Genomic DNA, 19,496 nt, shown 5'->3' on the forward strand with positions numbered 1-19,496 from the left:
ACGGACGATGTAATACAAATGTACATATATAGACGACGAAATCAAAGCTAGGAGTGATGCATATTGCTGCAATAATTATTTACTAGTACTATTTTCATTCAAAAAATTATTACTATTAGTATTCTTTTTTATTTATTTTTAACTTTTATACATTTACTCGTCTAGTGTGACTTATTACTAGTAGTCTAGTACTACTCTATTTGGTAAGAGTTAATTTTACGAATGAAATAATAGGATTTGGGGCACGTTTTTTCCTCTGTTGGTGTTTAAAAATTGGACGATCTTTAATTACACCAAATAATTTTTCAAAATTTCCATTTTATTGATATGTTGATTATGTACACCGTACACGTGGGTACGTTGTCACAGATTATAGTTATTATCTACAGTTCACAATGCTTTCCCCTTTCTTTTTTTTTTTATTAGACAAATCATTCATGAGACAAGAAAGTACTAATTAAGTTGTATTTTGGGGCCAAAAACTAAGCATATGTATGTATATACCAGTAGACCATTAAAAAAAAATAATCCTGCGTGCACCAAGAATCTAGTCCCACTAATTAAGGTCGTTATTCTTCTCCTCTAACCCCAAATTAATTGTTGTTGTATCTCTTAGTAGTACTACTCCTATTTTGTTTAATTAATGACAGGTTGGATACATTAATAAATGAAATGAATGAGTAAATAAATTTAATTAATGGTACTTATTTTGAAAATATAATAATAAAATTAATGAATGGGGGAGAAGAAATAGGTATCCCATTTAAAAAATACTTTCAATGAAAATAAATAAATAAATTGTATCTCCGGAGAAAGTTCAGTTCTGTTTCCGCCATGTCTATCTGAACTTCTGAAGACTGTTTCCATTTATAATCTCTTCTTTGTATGTATTTTTTCAGATAAAAAAACCAATCTGAAATTTTATTTTTTTATTTATTATTGTAATATTGTATTATTTCTCATATAAAAAAAAATTACTAATTGAATAAGTTCCAAAGAACGAGAGGGTTTATAATTATATAATAAGATAATTAAAAACACTAAAAGATGAAAGAAGATAGCTGTGTTGCTCTTTTTATCGCCATGTGTTCTTCTTCTTCTTCTTCTTCTTCTTCTTCCTCTCTTCTTCTTTTTTAATTGTTTTTTTCTTTTTCTTTGAGTGGAGAGGAGAGTAGTAGTAGTACTTAAATGAGCTTAGATTTCCAGATCTAATCACGTCGTGGTCATGAGATTTTTGTGAGAAAGCAAAAGCCCTTTTGTCGTTTTTTTTCTTTTGCTCTCTTATTTTTGTTTTGTTTTGGGCTTTGTCGGTAAGTTGTTGAGATTTTTCAAAAATTCAAAGAAGAAGAAGAGAAGAAGGAGAAGTAAGATTTGAGTGTGAGAGAGACAAAGAGAGAAATGGGTCATTACGCAACAGTAGTGTGGGATCAAAAAGAAGCTACTGAGATTATCAAAGACTGGAATGGCATTGACCAAGTCCTTCTCAGAAACCCACATGGTGCTTCTGCTAAGGTCCCCTTTGCTTGCTTTTTTCTTTTCTTCTTCTACCATTCTCTGTTTTGTTGTCTCTCAACTATTATACCATATTCGAGTTCTTGTTAAAAATCAATTCTTTTGTTTGTTGGTTTCCAGATTAGTTTACATGGAGGGCAAGTGATTTCATGGCGGAATGAACTAGGCGAAGAGCTTCTTTTCACTAGCAACAAGGTACAAATACATTACATACCCTTTTGTTTTCAAGAAAGACCACAGAGAGAGAGAGTAAAAAAATCTTATTTTTATCTTTCTTTGTTAGGCTATATTCAAACCCCCAAAATCAATGCGTGGAGGGATTCAGATTTGTTATCCTCAGGTAAAAAAAAATTAGATTTATTTTTTGTTTCTCAGTTAAAAATATTTGATCTTTCTGTAATTGGAGTTTGTGTGTGTGTTGTTTGGTGAAGTTTGGGGATTGTGGATTGTTGGATCAACATGGTTTTGCCAGGAACAAAATCTGGGTTATCGATGAGAATCCACCTCCTCTTCACTCCAACAACGAACCATCCTCTGTCAAATCTTTTGTTGATCTTCTTTTGAAACCTTCTGAAGACGACTTAAAGCAATGGCCTCATAGGTATATGTCACTTGAAACATCACTCTTGTGTTTGTTTTTTTACTGCTTTTCTACTTTCAACAGTGACACATTTGTTTCTGCAGTTTCGAGTTCCGTCTTCGGGTTTCACTTGCTGTTGATGGCGACTTAACCTTAGTTTCTCGGATTCGAAACATCAATGGCAAGCCCTTTAGCTTCTCTTTTGCATATCACACTTACCTCTCTGTCTCTGACATCAGGTATAATATTATGTTACTGTTCAGTAAGTCAGCATAAAGATTCTTCAGTGTGTCTGGTGAAATCAAAACAATGTTTACTTTTCTTTTCTAACAGTGAAGTGAGAGTTGAAGGGTTGGAGACACTCGACTACTTAGACAACCTCAGCAAAAGAGAGCTTTTGACTGAACAAGGCGATGCAATAACCTTTGAATCCGAGGTAAAACCTTTAAAGCAATCATCTATATAGCGAACAAGTATCTTCTCTTGGCTTGGTTACCTTATATTGCATCTTTTGAATTCAGATGGACCGGACTTACCTTAAATCACCAAAGGTAGTTGCAGTTCTTGATCATGAACGAAAAAGAACGTATGTTATTGGAAAGGAAGGACTTCCAGACACTGGTGAGAATCAAACAATTACTTGTTTGTTGTTGTATATGATATGATTCATCATTAACTTTGATGGATGGTGCAGTTGTATGGAATCCATGGGAAAAGAAATCTAAAACAATGGCGGATTTTGGGGATGATGAGTACAAAAGCATGCTCTGTGTGAATGGTGCAGCTGTTGAGAGACCGATCACTTTGAAGCCAGGAGAAGAATGGACTGGCCGGCTTATGTTGACCGCGGTTAAATCTAGTTTCTGCTTCGATCAACTCGAACTACAGAGCAAAGGATTCTGATCCTAAAGAAAATATGCTTGTTCCATTGCAAGTTTCTGCAGCTTTTTTTGTACTGCAACATTGGAAAAAGCAGAAGCACCGTTTTTTTCTATTTCCCTATTTTGTTGATTCTCGTTTTCTTAGTAGAAGCTTATGAGCTGGTGATTTCTCAAACCGGTCTCGTGATGTAGGTGACAGAACAAAAGAAAAACCTTTTCTCCTCGGCTAATGTATGAATTTGAGTTAAGGTGTGTTTTAAATGTGACTATTCAGTAGTAAGTAGTAAGTAGTAACTTTAGATTACTACTGAATCTGTTATAACATTATACTCTTATATAGATCAAAGTTGGTTTGCCGAATAGATCAACTACAAAAATATAACCATTTTAACCAAAAAGAGCAGAACTTTGCACTACTAGCTTTGAGTTTAGGATAATCCTCGGTTTTTGATAACCAACTTCCAAAATCTAATTGACAAAAATCTCGCAGCGTCATGTTTTTTCTCTAACACTATATAAAGTTCATGCAGCTCGGCGATACTCTAGCTGTTTGGTGTTTTCTTGAAGTACCTTCACAACAAAAGAAGAATTTAACATTTAGAGAACAAAGAACAAATCGTAAATGGTGGTGGAGAAAGAACACCCTAGAAAGTAGAAAGATTCAAAACTCAATTGTTACCTCGCGTATTCTCTCTGCAATTGCCTTGCAACCTTCAGAAGCCAATGCAAACACCGTTTCAAATGTTTCCATCGGTAACTTCGCATCCATCTACATTTATAACTCAAGACATAAACATCTAGAATCATATCACTGGGAATGTAGTAGAGACAGATGTGATATGGAGGGAAGAAGAAGAAAGAACCTGAAGGAGTGTCACTTTGTCCAATTTAGGTAGAATACCAACGGTTACATCAGCTCCTCCAGCGCTATCTTCGACATAGTTAAGATCAAGAAGAGGAGTACTGTTTAAGTATCCAGCACTACAAGACACAGCGAGATCACGCATTGGAATTCCAGCATCTGCTAAAGCTAGAGTCGCGGCATTGATACAAGCTGATCTTGTTCCTGAATACAGAACATTATCACTAATGGCAAATCAGAGATCAAAAGAGCTTAAAAACTTGTTTGCAGAACAGAGAGAGAGAGAGAGTAAGTTAGTTACTCTTACCTCCATCAGCTTGTAGAACCTGAAGGAATATGTCAATCTGCACAAAGGAAACAATCAATCCATCAAGAAGCAAAAAAAGCAAACAAAAACAGAGAAAAATGCAAACTTTGATTACAAGTTCGTCAAGGAAACCTGAGAATGAGGCAACAATTCGGTTAATATGCACGCTTCCATTGTCTGACGGATAACAAGAGATAGCTCTGTTGATCGCCTGATCATCATCATAATTAATACACAACAATTTAATATGATTCCCGTAAGAAGAAGCAAAAGTCTTTTTTATAGCTACACGATATAAACCTGTCGAATTTTTGTCTTCTACGATCACCAGTACTAAACTGAGCCATACTATACTCACACAGCACCTACCAAAACATAACATTTTTAGCCATAAGCATTACAAATTTGACATAAGCTTTTCGCCAAAGAACAATACGTAACAAGATCACAAAAGCATTTACATACCAATGCATGGTCGTTCTTCTTTTGCAGGCTCTTGTTTTGAATCTGAGGAAGCACAGAGAGAGATACATACCAATTTTAAAACAGACAGAAATAAACCAATTCGCTTAATTCACTGGATTATATACAACTAAAGCACCAATCTTTATAGGTCAAAATCAAGTACCTCTCTTGGACCATAGACAGCTGCTATTACTTTGGTATTGCCCATCTCGAAAACAGCAGAACTAGAAACAAAAGTTGAAATTTTTGTGTTCATATATAAGTGTCAAATTTAGAACTGAGATGGAAGAATTAAGTATACCCGTCAGCCTTAGATACTACTCCAACTTCAGCTACGATTTGCCTCATCTGAGATTTCATTACAAGACGCATCACGAATTGACTTGTGAAGGCATCATCATCAGCAAAGAAAAGACAATGAATAGAGAGAGATGGGAAACATACCTCATTGAATCGGCGACCATCTAATCGAAGACCTTCTGGGTTTACGTACTCCATTGTTGCGAAAACTTACAGAGCCCTAGACAGAGAGGTTAGTTAACTATGAGAGCAGAGCAAGACAGAAACAGAACAAGTTTGATGCTTTCTGATTCCCAGAGGAACAGAAACAACTGAGGAACAAGAGGTGATGAGACATGTAATATACCTCTGCCTGTATTTGCGGCGGCGATATGACGGACGGTGATGGACGGCTCCGTCGACGATAGAACTAAAAAAAAGAGTGATTTAGGGCTGTTGGTTCACATTGAACTTAGGATTTTAAGAGATTTTGAGATATTCTTAAATCTCATGTTATTTAATTGATGATTTTTAAAAATCATCTGAAATCCTATGTAATTGAATGTGAAATTTATTAAAATCATTTACAATCTCTTGTTATTCAATCACTAATTTATAAATCTTACTTCAAATCTACGGTTATTCAAAAAATCACAAATTTCTTTTAAAAATCTATTGAATGTGATTTTAGGTGACTTTTCAAACATTTTTAGTTTAAAAATATGTCTTACAATAAAATATTTGTTTAATAAAAAACTTTCTTCGATCTACCAAAAAAAAAAATTTCTTCGACATTTTTTTTTGCAAACTCTCCCTCTTTCTCTCTTTCTCTCTTCTCTCTACTCTCTTTACTCTGGAAAAATCATTTAGTTTAATAAAAGCTTGAAGGTAGAGCAGAAAAATTCTTTGACAAAAACGCAGCTTGGCCCATGTATTGAAGAACCAGACACGGGTAAACAACACAAACTGCATAGAACCATGAGATTGCAAAATGTTATTGTTTATTCATCATCTTCAGTAGCCAACAAAAGAAGCTGTCGAATAATAAAAACTGTAATCAGATTCTAATACTGTATCATATTTTTCTAATTCCTTAGGTCAAGAATAAGTCGTTAATATAATAAGTCGTCATATACCCTTATAGATGTAGCTGTAAATTGGCCTAGTTCAGCAAAGATAGCCTCGAAGTTAGAAAAATTGCCGAGATGAGACATAACATAGCATTAACACTTGATGGGTCTATTTTCAGAACATAAATGAACATATTACCTGTGATGCATAAAAGAATGCCTCCAAGGGACAGCCATCCATCTATTCCCGCGTCTCTGCTTTGTTCCTTTTGTCTGAATTGAAAAACTCTATACTTTCTTGAAAAGCTATGATTAGTCATTGCTTATTGCTTATTGTGTTTGGTGATTCAGTTAATGTGGGAAGGACTTGGGCTAGGAGGTGGTGAAATTGTTTCTTAACATTAACCAGGTATATTTGTTTTCTTTTTGCTTTTATCACTTTCACAAGCTCGTAAAACAGAGCACCAAAATTGTTCCTCGTACCCAGTCCTTCTCTCTCTGCAACAGGTCCACTACACACACTGAAAATAGCACCATTTGTTCCCGCCAAAAAACAAAAGCTGCTTCTTACAACTAAACTACTCTCCTCCTCTTCCTCCTCCTCTATGTTCTGGTTCACACATCACCACACAGAGAGTTAAAAGATGAACAACTCCTCGAAGGTGATTATGGCAGCTACAATGGTCATGGTAGTAAGCTTAGTCATGGTTTTAACTTTTAAGCTTAATCTTACGAACCTCACTTTTTGGTTAACAGTAACAGCTCTTTATTTTTCCTAAAATGCAGCTATTTAATTTGTGTTGCAGTCACTCCACCAGTGATTGGAAAAAAACATGGTCAATGTTTATTTTTCTTCTTAATCAAAGTGTGAAAGAATTTATAATTAATCGACATTTGATTATGTCAGTTGCTTTTTTTTTTTCTTTTTATATATCAAAATCACCTAAAATTCAATAATCAAATCTCAACAAATCTCAAAACTCAAATCTCACCAAATCCTAAAATCTCAAATTTAATAACCAAATCTCCTAAAATTACACACAAATCTCTCAAAATTCTAAAATATTAAAATCCCAGTAAATCTCCTAAAATATCAAATTCAATACACCCCCATAAGTGAGATTTTAAGGGTATAAGCGTAAAAAGCTCGTCTTTCACTTTTTCTAAAAATTCATGTTACTTGTCTCAAGATAGGTCTCAAAGCTTTTTCCCTCTTTTAATTTCAATCAAACATCTAATTAATATGTCACACGTCCTGTTCCGGATAGGCTTATTGCATTCTACTAAGGGCAACTTCGACCATAAAACACCAAAACACTAAATTTGACACTAAATTTAGTGTTTTGGTGTTCCAAAAAGTTTTTTATCTTCAACCACAACACCAAATTTCACACTAAAACAGAACTTGTAATTATTATATTATTAAACTAATTTTTTTAATAGTTTAATTAAACATCAACATTTATATAAACGATTTAATTCAATCTAGTACTTAATAGAAAATTACAATCAATAAATTAAAATAACAGAAAACATCTTTGTTTATATAAATTATTTCCACTAAGATAACAATCTAAAATTATTTCCCCTAAAATATTTTGTTTTTTAAGATTCTAATAAAACATCAAAATTTATATAACAATCTCAGGAAGAGTATTTTGGATCCCAATATCGAGTATCCCAAAATCAAGAAGATTTAGTTCAAGGACAACAATCACAAAGTGAAGACCAACCAAATTTTAGTCAGTATTATGATTACCTTAGTGGAAATAATTTTTCTGGAAATTAGATTGTTGTTCAAAATTATATTATGTATCTTATTGATTTTAGTTTTTATGTTTGTTTAGTTTTATTTTTGTAATATAATGTTTTTATTATTTTATTGAAATTTAGTATGAACTTTTAATCTTATTAAATTTTATATTTATTTTAAAATTTAATCGTAATTATTATTTTATACTATATTCATTATAGTTACTAGTTTATATTACTAAATGTAATAAAATAGATTTAAAAATATTGATGATATATCTAATTTTTAGTTGATAAATAATAGTTTAAATATATTTTAAATCAGAAATATGAATAAAATAATATATATATCTTTTTAGTGTTTTGTGAATAGTGTTACACCAAATATAGTGTCGCACTATTCACAAAACACTAAAAAAAATAGAGATATTGTTTGTTTTACCGTTCCATTGGAGTGGATTAACACCAAATTTGATGTTTTGCCATCTCCGTTGGAGTTGGCCTAAGTATCATACTAGCTAGACGAGTTGAGAAGAAAACACATACCCGAATTACGATATTAAACTGATCAAAAGTTTTAGCTCAATCTACCTTTTCATATGCTTCCCCTCTTTCATTGCATATGCGGTATGACCTTCTTCCCAAAGTAATGGGATAGGGTTGCTATTTCCCTCAATATGGTCTTTCTATTTCTCTAAGACACATATAGAGGAATAGCAAGTCTTGTTTTTTTTTTTTTTCTGGACAAAGCAAGTCTTGTCCTTTAATTTCTCCATTTTTGCATCAAAGAATGTCTAGCAACAGGAGCATGAAAAAATCCAATGAAATGAAAACAGAATGATCAAAACCTTTTAATATGATTAGCTTAAAACAGAATGTAAAAGTGAACTCACCATCACAAGCAGCTTCTATATAGGTATTGAAATCAACTTTCTTGATAACACAAAAAAAAAAAAAAATCAAATAAGATTGTCACAAAAGAAATATTGAAATAATAAAGGAAAACGTCCTATTTCTCTATGGGAACTATGACATCGTACCAGATAAAGCCCGAATTTTACCATTTTCCACATAATCCTCAATTGTTTCTTCCTGTATTGTTGATATTACAAACTAAATTAAAAACTCAAAATTGTGAATATATATTGATTAGGAAGGGTTATTTTCTTATTAAAAAAACCAACACAAACAAAACAATTAGGGATTTAGATATTTTTTACCACTAATTCGATCTGCTCTTTGGCTCTTTCTACAAGAGCTCCTTCGTACTGAAGAATCTCCGGCGCCGCCTTCTCGTTACGCCACGCCCTTTTCAATAGCTCAACGTCCGACGTCGACATCATTGTTTCGTAGTCCGCCGATGATCCCCCACTTCCGAACTTCAACAATCGTAGATATTATTTCTCTATACATGAATTTAATTGTCTCAAACCTTGTTGAAACACATATTGAAACAATCTTACTATATAGTTGTTTTTTTTTTTTTTTTTTTTTTTACTACTATATAGTTTTGTCCTAGTGTTAAAACTAAAATATTGTTCGACACAATCACACAAACTAGTTTTACTAGTTGGTGTTTACATTACAACGCAAGAGACAAAACTTGAAGTAAGCAGAAAACTGAAACACCAAAATCAAATCGAACATATTAACAAACATTTCTTGTTTATACCAGAAAAACATTAGTTGATTTTTCTATTATAAAACTAGATCTAAGTATACTATTGAGTTTACAGATTATCTTAAACCAGAAAAACAATAGAATTCAGAAAGTGTTGTAAATTAGAGGATTTAGGGAACGAAATCTCTTGTCTTATTATTGAATGAATTAAGGTTACAACATATATATAGAGTCCCATAAGAGACTAAGTACAAACCGACATAACTAAGGACATGGCCGAATGGGCCTTAGTACAATGGGCCGTAACTATAGAGCTAATAGACGGGCCGGTCAGATAGAGTCCACTAAGTGTTTTACAACACTCCCCCTTGGACGAGATGACCGTGCCTATGCTTGGACGGGATCGCTGCAATGTGCTTAGGGGATGCTGCCTCATTAAAACCTTACCAGGAAAACCCATTGGGACAAAACCTTGGTGAAGGAAAAAGAGTACAGCACACATTGCTCCCCCTGTTCCAAACATCACTCTAAGTCCTTGAGTCTCCGCATTCCAATCTGGTGCGTGAGCTTCTTGAATGTTGTTGTCGGTAATGCCTTGGTGAAGAGATCGTCTGAGTTGTCACATGATTGAACTTGCACCACTTGAACTTCTCCGGCCTTGTGTAGAAGAACTTCGGCAAGATGTGCTTCGTCCGATCTCCCTTGATGTAACCTTCCTTGAGTTGTGCGATGCAGGCTGTATTGTCTTCATATAGTGCTGTTGGCTCCTTATCATCAATATTGACCAAACACACTAAAATTTCTTTGCTATAACCTGCATTAACAAAACCAACTAAAACATCTTTGTTATAGTTAGTATAATATAAACCCAAATTTAAATGTTCCTTGTAGGCAACGTAATTAATACTTAATTTCACTCTAGTGCCTTTGGGTCTATCAAGAACTAATTCTTGCTTGGAGGTTCACGGCAAACTTATCTCTGGTCTAGTGTGGCTAGCCAAGAATGTTAACACTCCTATAGCACTGAGGTATGGCATATTAGGACCAATAACTTCTTTATTGTCCTTCTTAGGAGCAAATGGATCTTTTATCCACTTCTACACTTCTCACAACCATTGGGCTAGTCAATGAGTGAGCTTGCTCCATATTAAATCTCTTGAGTACCTTTTCTGTATATGCCATTTGATGCACAAGGTTTTCATCATCAATGTACTCAAGTTGTAATCCCAAACAGAATTTTTCTTACTTTGCCTAGGTCTTTCATTTAGAATTCTCTCTTGAGATATTCTACTGTTTGGGCGATTTCCCAGAGGTTCTTAGGATATTCAAATTATCCTCATATACTGCTATGATTACAAATCCTTTGTTTGCAAACTTCTTTATAAATACATGGACTGATGGGATCATTTTATAGCCCTCTTTGGCTTAGTACTTACTGAATCTATTGTACCACATACACCCATTTTGTTTCAGTCCAGTAAGGGATTTGTCTAGCCTTATGCAGTATTGTTCTCGAGAACTACTCTTATCTTTGAGTTCTATACCCTCTGGTAATCTCATTTTATTATCCAGTGGACTATATAAGTATGTGGTTACAACATCCATTAACCACAAATTTCAACCAGACCTTTAGATATCTAATAAGTCGTTGCATCCATCACAGAGGAGCATATCTCCTCATAATCTTTGCCAGGTCTTTGAGAGAATCCTTGTGCTACAAGCCGTGCTTTGTATCTCACAATTTCATTTCTCTTTCTCACAAAGACCCATCTGTGTCCAACTGGCTTTAATTTCAGGTGTTATCCTTAAGGTCGGACCAAACACACTACTCTTCTTGTAAGAGTTAAGCTCCATGTCAATAGCTTCTTTCTTTGCTTTGAGTGCACTCTAATATAGACGTGGGCTCTAGATCCTCATTTGTCTCAAGTGCTACCTTGTATAATATTTCTTTTAATGTCGACATCTTTGTGGTTCCATTATATTCCAGACATGATATAGTTTATTGAGATCTCATTATTATTAATACCTTTAGGTCCTTGAGGTTTAGCGTCCCAAACCTCATTTTTGGTACCTTAGGTCTTGCCATGGCTATGTCTGTATTTTCTGTAATTCCCTTAACCTCTGTCTGATATGCACCTCTTTTTACTTTTCCGAGGAATCTTATCTTTGGAACCTTTCTGTAGCAACTTGATTATTGTGTTCCTTGTGAACATCAATACGTACTGGTGCATTGCAAGCTGGTATGTACGATTTTATTACTCTCTTTGGGTCAAATGGAATCTGGCAATTTATTAGCTAGCTTTGAAGATGTATAATCTTCTGAACTTCTGCATCACATGCTATAGTTCGAGGATCTTGCCAATTTAAGGATGTTTGATTCCATATTAATTCTTTGACCAGCTTGCTAGTCTCTCTCCACCTAACATAGGGAATTCGGATTTTGTAAACTTACAGTCCGCGTATCTGGCCACAAATAAATCACATGTGGTTGGCTCAAGATACTTTATAATGGTGGGAGACTCATATCCAACGTATATTCCCATTCTTCTTTGAGATCCCATCTTAATGGATGCAATATAAACGGCACACCTGAATATTGTTTTAGATGGGATATGTCTGGCTAATGACCCGTTGGGAATATCTATTCTCACTAGATGGCCTGATGCGTATAAGTTCTGATGCATGTAAGACCGTGTGTCCCCAAGCCGACACAGAAAGCTTCTCACGCATTAACAATGGTCGAGCTATTAATTGTATTTGTTTAATGAAAGATTCAGCTAATCAGCTAATCCGTTTTGTGTATGAACATGTACCACAGGATGTTCCACACTCACCCCCATGGACATACAGAAATCATTAAACGCTTGGGATGTGAAGTCTTAAGTGGAAAGTCCGGAAAATGTGCTCTTAATCGAATGATTTGAGCTAAGAGCCTAGCAAATGCTAAGGTTTCTCGTGGATAACAAGCATACGTGGGACCATCTGGCCCACATATGTCACCTTGTATCCTTTCCAGAAAATTTTCTTTGCTGACTTTTACTTGTGATGGTCTTATAATAAGTTTCCCTTGTGCACATGCTACACAAGTGAGATTTTAGGGAAAAATTTTCTTTCTTTGAGGATGTGCTCTTTCGAACTCTTATCATCATGTTCGAACCCGGCTGGCCAAGCCGGTCATGCCATAAAGTGAATTATTCGTTGAATATTTTCTTTCTTTGCTTTGCCAAGTTAGCTTCTATCATATTAATCTTGGCATGGTATAAACCAGAGGCTAGTGCAGGTATAGTCTCTAGGATCTTCTTTTGTCCTTTCACATTTTCTGTAATGTAGAGGAACTCTTTAGATCCTTCACCCTTGGTACCAATATGATAACCATTTGATCTTATATCTTTAAAGCTCAATAAGCTTCTCTTAGAGTTGGGTGAGTATAAGGCATCACTTAATTCCATATGTGTGCCATTTAGGCAACAAAATGTGAGTCTGGCCGTAGTCTTCATATAAAATTGCTATACCCGCAATTGTACTAACATTGGCACTTTTTATTATATGTCCTTGGCCATTTCTATAAATAGGACAATAATTTTATGTTTTAAACTTGCAAATATATAATGAAGGAAATAGTAATTCAATCAAATTCAAAGCATAGAAACTAAGTTAATACACCACATGAGTTTAAATATTTTTCTTTAGGCAATTACAAATCTCATAATCCAATTTAGTCATCATTCTCATGGTTGAAATTTCCTTCACCATCGAGATGAACCAGGTTAGATTTCTGGATTTATTTTCTTTATTTCAAATTCTCTTAGTAGAGATCAACAAGGTGCTTTAGGAGTTCTGCATGTCTTTATCTAATGGTTTTCTATACCATAATTATTATTACAAGTGGACTTGGTCTTATGTTGCGGGTTTAGATAACCCGCGGCCTCTATACCAACCAAGGCCGAAGCCTAATCAGTTTCTATGGCCTTGACCACCATAATTATTTCCTTGGTAAGTCCACACGACCTGGACCAACATGTCCGCGGCCTCCTCGGCTAGCCTGGCCTACTCGACCACCACGTCCTCTGCCACCACGGCCGCGGCCGTAGTGTCTTTCTCTGTGGACGTAGTTGGTCTAATTAGGCTCTTTAGGCTCTTGAGGATTTTTCTTTGTAATGTCAACCTTGTGAGCTTCATTGCACTTTCCATCAATAATGGCTCATTGTTTTGCTCAGCAAGTAGCAAACAAGAGATGAGGTCTGCATAGGTCTTAAACCCCTTAGTGTGATAAGCCGAGAATGTCTTCTCTAGCAAATCCTTAGTAATCTCAGTACCACACCACCTTAGGATAGAGACAATCTTAAAAGCTCTGAGTTATACTCATCCAAGGATTTGAAGTCCTGGATCCTTAGGTTTTTCTAATCGAATTGAGCCTTTGGTAGGAGCACCATCTGTTGGTGTCCATATTTGTTTTTCAACTCTGTCCAAAGGTCAATAGGATTTTCTATGGTGAGGTACTGATTCTTGTGACTCTCATCAAGGTGTGCATATGCATAATCACCTTATATATATTTTTCTTAGTGCAATCATTATCATCCTTAATACACTCACATAGGTCCTTTGATTTTTAGGTTAATACAGAACATGCATCCGATTATATCATGCGGTTTTTAAGACCGAACCATGTAATTAATTTGGATCATGCCATGTGGTATTTAAGACCAAACCATGGAACTGTTTTTAGTCTAGGCTATGCGGTATTTGAGACCGAACCATGCCACAAATATTAATTCAGGTCATGCGGTATTTGAGACCGAACCATGCCTTAGGCCATGCGGTATTTAAGACCGAAACATGCCTTGCCTTACTCATATTTTCGTGGCTTATATTTATGCATGCAAGGACAACAAAATCAAATAGATAATGCATGCAACAATTTCCTTATTTCTAGATAGGATTTCCTTTTCTATGTTTTCCTATTCAGTCTAGGATTTAGTAATTATTTTCTTAAGAGTTTTAGATAATTACCATAATTAATTAGGAACTTATCCTAACCAATATTTTAATTTCCGATTTTATGTTTTAATTTATAGAAACTTAACAAAGTTTTTATTTTAATCGGATATACTCTTAGAATATTAAAGTAAATTTTACTTAAAGTTTAGGATAATGATTCAAGGTTTTGGAAATTATCCTAATTGATCCTAGACAAGTTCATGCTCGAGTTCTATGGCTTTCATGGCCGAAAATTACAGGAAATCTATGCTAAAGTTTTAGCTTAAGGAATCCTAAGATTAATTCATGCAGCCGATTTTTTAAACAACCTATACATGGTCCGATTTTAATTGCTATGCATGAATGATCCAAGTTTTAATTTCCTAGAACAATCTGTTTTAATTTGATCCTTATGAATCTAAATTAGTTCTAGGTTCTTTATGCAACAATCAATCAAGCAATCAAACCAAATTAAACTTGATATCTTTTGGTGCAATTTAACAAGCAATCTATCAATCCTATGCGAATCAGTTTTTAAGTTTTACAGGATTATAGATCTTAAGTTTGTTTGTTGTTTACTTGGATATTTTAGGGTTCTTATAGCTTTAGTTCCAGATTCGATTATATGGTTCTAAGAGAGTTTTGATCTTGTTTACCTTTCACCAATTAGGGTCTGACTGGATATGATCTGGGAGCTAAAGACCTCAGATTTACCTTTGATTTCTGATCATGAACCTCGGATCACGTACTGCTCTCGTCCGGATCACGTACTGCTCTCGTCCGGATCACGTACTGCTCTCGTCCGGATCACGTACTACTCTTGTCCGGATCTTCGTACCGCTCCCGTACTGCTCTCGGATGCTTCCCGGAACCGCGAACAGATTCTCTCGATCAGCTTCTCGCGAACTCACCCCGAACCGCGCACCAACGAACCTCGATCGGGTTTTGAATAGAACTTGATCACGAGCTAAGTATGCTCGTGAATCAACAAGAGATCTCTGAGACAAAGAAGATGAGTCTCGAAGAAGGAAGAAGATCAAAGGCGGTTTTAGGGTTTTGTGGGCGGCGGCTTTAGGGTTTTGTGGTTAGGGTTTTCTCAGCTGGCCTTAGAGGCTATCGTGCTGATAACGTATTGTAAATTAGAGGATTTAGGGAACGAAATCTCTTGTCTTATTATTGAATGAATTGAGGTTACAACATATATATAGAGTCCCATAAGAGACTAAGTACAAACCGACATAACTAAGGACATGGCCGAATGGGCCTTAGTACAATGGGCCGTAACTATAGAGCTAATAGACGGTCCGGTCAGATAAAGTCCACTAAGTGTTTTACAACAGAAAGTTAATATAAAACTATATTTTTCTAATTGAGACACTGGTGTTTAACTAAGGCTAATATCTATCTTTTCACATCCTCCTCCACCAGGATCTTGCATCAAATCTCTTCATCATCAATGCAAGCTGAGCAAAAAAATCAGAGGAATCGAAAAAGAAGAATCAATTATCCCAATTCAACCATGATTTTGTAATCAGAAATGCTAAACTGATACCGTTAGAGTGATACGAATGAGCGAGCCATGGGGGCTTGTATATATATAAACTAGAATCATTTTTTAAAAACTTAATCAACAATCCAAATTCTATGTCTGTCAGCTGATCTGGTTTCACACAACCTAGTTTCATCCAGAGATCACACAAATACTAGTTAAAAGGGAAAAGTATAGAGAATGTTTATCACCTCCACAACAGAAACAGCAGTAGCAGCAAGAAAGAACCATGGCAACATCTCTGCAAACAAGAGCAAACCCACCACCAGATGAAATCTCGGTGCTGCCTGATTCTTTGTTGTCGCCGTCAAGGAGTTTCTGCTGATTGCTTTGGCTTTGTTTCCCACTGTTCATCCTTTGAAATCTCTTCTGGCTAGGGCTCTTGAAGGAGTTTCGAAGTTTCAATGATGGCCACAGATGCATCTCTTCTAAAACACTAAAGCAGTTCTTGGCCTGAGAAAGAAGAACAAAGAAAACAATTTCGACACTACAAGACCAAAGAGAAATACAAAAGCAGGCAAATCTCAAATCCTCACAAGAACTAATATGATGGGCAAGAAAGGTTAATTTAACCAAGAAAACTCAATAGAGTCACCAATTTCCTAACTTCAACACCAAACTCAAAGGACTATGATGTGACCAGGAAAGATATTAGTATTCACTGTATATGCTGGAAATTGCTAACTGAACTCACAGACCCAAGAGAAGCAAAGATCCAAAAAGGTTAATTTAGACCACACAGACTCGTTGGTCAGAGAAGATAATTTAGGAAAAACCCAAAACCAAAAAATCCAACTTTGATCGACTCAAATTTCAAGAAAGCCTAACTCAAGATTTGGGGATCTAACCTATATGCTCTCTATCCAAGACTCAGCAGAAGAATTTTTATTTGGTTTATGGCGGCACACGTAACGTAAGAGATATTTTAATGGGACCCTTTTTTCTGTTAACTAAAAAGATCTTTTATTCTTACGGTTTTTGGGGTTACACTGAATGGAACAATTACAAACATATTCAAGAAACTACAAAAACAATAATAATCTGATCTGATGTGAGAGTTGAACCATTGGAGACCAAATCGTCTAGTTATGGTTAAATCCTTAATTCTGGGAAGAGAATGAATGAATAGCTTTGCTAGGCTACAAGGAGGATACTAAGAGGTTTTTTTAATCAAGACATTAGGAAACTCAGAACAATATAGAAAAATCCTCCACTATACAACTCAAGTAAATCAGGTTCATAAGATAAATGAATGAACAACAATGGTAGCACTATCTTTCGCTTAATAGCTATGGAAAGAAAGAGATTTGAGTCAAACATCCATGATTGAGGTCAGATCAAGTCAATTTGGCCAGATTCGATTGCTCCTTTAACAATCTTGTAGCGTATGAAGTAGAGATCACCGCGCTCCATTTCCACAGTCTCAGGGCTCTCTCCTCTGCCAAAACCATAGTAAACCCCACACTTAGAGAGATAAAATAAAGGTTGTGTATGGGTATGGAGAAATAAGGAGGGAAGAGAATTCTCTCACTCTTCATATAGATTGAGGGAGACAAAGTTGTTGCTTCTACAAACAACAAAGGTATCCAAATGGGGCTGCGGCACTGTAAAATGTAAATTCACAATTATTATAGTCTATCACACAACTCCTATAGCTAGCTACTGTGAAGGGAGTGTTCAACTATAGTGACAATCTTAACTAACTGATATCACAGTGATTAGGTTCAGGGAGTTACCCATATCATCCACTTCACTTATTTGGGATTGCTTGAGGACCGACTGATAATTCTCGGGTAACTTAAGCAGGACAGTCTCTTCGAAATGCTTTGCCAAATCATCAGCACACCTGCAGCGAATGTGATCATTCAAATATATATATATATATGTCTCACAACAACAACAGCCATTAACGTAAATTGTAAAAACTAAACTTTGAAGTCCGAAAAGACCACTCAAACGGATACTCTTGATAAGAAGTACCTAGGAGGCTACCTGAGGTTTTCAATTTCCGGGAGAGTTCATGTATGGTATGGGTTCATTCTAATCCCGTTTCTAACTTGTCAAGTACCAGACATATCTGTAACAGTATCTATACCACACAGATTCTACACCAAACCTATAACATTTACTACCACACAGAACAAAGGCGGCAAAAAAAAAAAGCTTACAAGGAAAAAGACAAGCCAATTAACATAAAAAAAAAAAGAAAGAAGACAAACTTTGTAGCAAAGACTCTCTCCTGCTCAGAAAGCCGCCTTTCAGCTTCTTCTGACTTGAGGTTGTGGAACATAAACTTCTCAATCTGTAACAAACAACACTATCCATTTAGAGATGATAAACTAAACAAAGGTTTTCTACACAACATTTCCGAGTAGACAATGGGAGGGGATATATAGCACACACCTTGAGAAGCCTAACCCTGAGATAGGATCTGAGTAGAAACTGGGTTCTGTCCAAATCCATCTGATAAAGTGACACCAATAAAGGGTCTTTACCATTTTCCACATAATCCTCAACTGATTCTTCCTGTATTGTTTGATATTACAAACTAAATTAAAAAAACTCAAAATTGTGAATATATATTGATTAGGAAGGGTTATTTTCTTATTAAAAAAAAAAACAATTAGGGATTTAGATAATTTTTACCACTAATTCGATCTGCTCTTTGGCTCTTTCTACAAGAGCTCCTTCGTACTGAAGAATCTCCGGCGCCGCCTTCTCGTTACGCCACGCCCTCTTCAATAGCTCTACGTCCGATGCTGACATCATTGTTTCGTAATCCGCCGATGATCCCCTCGTTTCCGAATTCGACGCCATTAGAATCCCACGCGCCCACGCCCTCTTCCCCCTCTCTCTCTCTCTCTCTCTCTCTCAATCTCCGCCTTAGAGATTCCGATCAGATCAATTTGGTCGAGTGGGAGGGAAATAGAAGAATTATTACACACGACTGATCAGAGAGCCCTCTTCGTTCCAATTTAATTGATCTTTTTTTGCTTTGCTTTTATCGAACGTGAAAAAGGCAAAAAATTTAAGACTTAAAGACACGTGTCAGATAGCTAGGGTTGCAGTTTTTTAGAGAAATTTACATGATAATAGCTAGGATCAGGAAAATCATATATATATATACGAGAGAGAGTGGCAAATTTTTTGGTTTTAGGAAATCATTATTACGAAAAAAAAAAAAAAAAAAAGCCCTCTCTCTCTCTCTCTCTCTCTCTCTCTCTCAATTCTTTTCATTAATCTTCTCTGATCAAAATAGGAATTACAAATCAACTTGTATATCTCTTTATCTGATATTATTGAATTTGCATTGGTAGCTAACCAAAAAGGTAATTCTATAGAATCAATTAATGAGCATTTACAACAAAACAACATAAGCATGATTTTGTTGTCTTAATAGCAATCTCTCTGGCTTTCTTGGTTAATGCATCTCTTTTGCCCATTCCCCTTCGATGACACTTCTTCCAAAGATTACTTACTTAATTGATTTTTTTTTTTTTTTTTTTTGTAATATATATTGATGGCTCAGTTTCATCAACTTCTACCCTTCTCTACCTCAAACGGCATAAAACTGTTTAATATCTGGTGACAACTGCTTATTCTGCTTGCCGGAAGTTTCAGCGACGTCTCTATATACCAAA

The 19,496-nt window shown here is 35.4% G+C and overlaps 4 protein-coding genes and 2 long non-coding RNA genes across 8 annotated transcripts; 2 read left to right on the plus strand and 4 right to left on the minus strand.

Moving 5' to 3' along the window:
* The first annotated feature begins 756 nt into the window (after window positions 1–756).
* On the plus strand, window positions 757–3,221 carry LOC104788457 (putative glucose-6-phosphate 1-epimerase). Its single transcript, XM_010514211.3, has 8 exons — window positions 757–1,512; window positions 1,633–1,707; window positions 1,796–1,852; window positions 1,944–2,113; window positions 2,197–2,331; window positions 2,426–2,528; window positions 2,614–2,713; window positions 2,787–3,221. Exons 1-8 carry the CDS (start codon window positions 1,399–1,401, stop codon window positions 2,993–2,995), a joined length of 963 nt encoding a protein of 320 aa, XP_010512513.1. The 5' UTR covers window positions 757–1,398; the 3' UTR covers window positions 2,996–3,221.
* A 66-nt stretch (window positions 3,222–3,287) lies between these two features.
* LOC104788459 (exosome complex component RRP41 homolog) lies at window positions 3,288–5,474 on the minus strand. The gene is made up of 11 exons (XM_010514212.3): window positions 5,254–5,474; window positions 5,052–5,127; window positions 4,909–4,955; window positions 4,771–4,831; window positions 4,608–4,649; window positions 4,443–4,507; window positions 4,275–4,353; window positions 4,143–4,179; window positions 3,837–4,039; window positions 3,653–3,742; window positions 3,288–3,543 (listed from the first exon to the last, which is right to left on the minus strand). Exons 2-11 carry the CDS (start codon window positions 5,103–5,105, stop codon window positions 3,496–3,498), a joined length of 726 nt encoding a protein of 241 aa, XP_010512514.1. The 5' UTR covers window positions 5,106–5,127; window positions 5,254–5,474; the 3' UTR covers window positions 3,288–3,495.
* A 103-nt stretch (window positions 5,475–5,577) lies between these two features.
* Window positions 5,578–7,761, minus strand: LOC147945033 (uncharacterized). The gene is made up of 3 exons (XR_015558323.1): window positions 7,716–7,761; window positions 6,156–6,566; window positions 5,578–5,852 (listed from the first exon to the last, which is right to left on the minus strand). It is a non-coding gene; the product is annotated as an uncharacterized LOC147945033 (long non-coding RNA).
* Window positions 5,699–6,870, plus strand: LOC147945034 (uncharacterized). The gene is made up of 3 exons (XR_015558322.1): window positions 5,699–5,838; window positions 6,308–6,365; window positions 6,464–6,870. It is a non-coding gene; the product is annotated as an uncharacterized LOC147945034 (long non-coding RNA).
* Window positions 7,762–15,523: 7,762 nt separating the features above from the next.
* LOC104788460 (uncharacterized) lies at window positions 15,524–16,714 on the minus strand. The gene is made up of 2 exons (XM_087451590.1): window positions 16,047–16,714; window positions 15,524–15,769 (listed from the first exon to the last, which is right to left on the minus strand). Exons 1-2 carry the CDS (start codon window positions 16,276–16,278, stop codon window positions 15,744–15,746), a joined length of 258 nt encoding a protein of 85 aa, XP_087307716.1. The 5' UTR covers window positions 16,279–16,714; the 3' UTR covers window positions 15,524–15,743.
* Window positions 16,715–16,792: 78 nt separating this feature from the next.
* LOC104788461 (DNA replication complex GINS protein SLD5) lies at window positions 16,793–19,107 on the minus strand. Of its 3 annotated transcripts, none has more exons than XM_010514216.3 (6): window positions 18,502–19,107; window positions 18,259–18,381; window positions 18,075–18,157; window positions 17,592–17,701; window positions 17,387–17,459; window positions 16,793–17,293 (listed from the first exon to the last, which is right to left on the minus strand). In XM_010514216.3, the coding sequence occupies exons 1-6, from the start codon at window positions 18,670–18,672 to the stop codon at window positions 17,188–17,190; spliced, it is 666 nt and encodes a 221-aa protein (XP_010512518.1). In that variant the 5' UTR covers window positions 18,673–19,107; the 3' UTR covers window positions 16,793–17,187. The 3 variants fall into 3 exon arrangements, 2 of the variants coding, with proteins under 2 accessions (XP_010512518.1, XP_087307715.1); XM_087451589.1 differs by having other exon boundaries at window positions 18,259–18,403; window positions 18,502–19,103; XR_015558055.1 differs by having other exon boundaries at window positions 16,831–17,293; window positions 17,848–18,157; window positions 18,502–18,939.
* Window positions 19,108–19,496: the final 389 nt, after the last annotated feature.

This window comes from Camelina sativa, chromosome 5, assembly GCF_030686135.1.
Source record: "Camelina sativa cultivar CO46 ecotype springtype chromosome 5, ASM3068613v1".
NCBI lineage: Eukaryota > Viridiplantae > Streptophyta > Magnoliopsida > Brassicales > Brassicaceae > Camelina > Camelina sativa.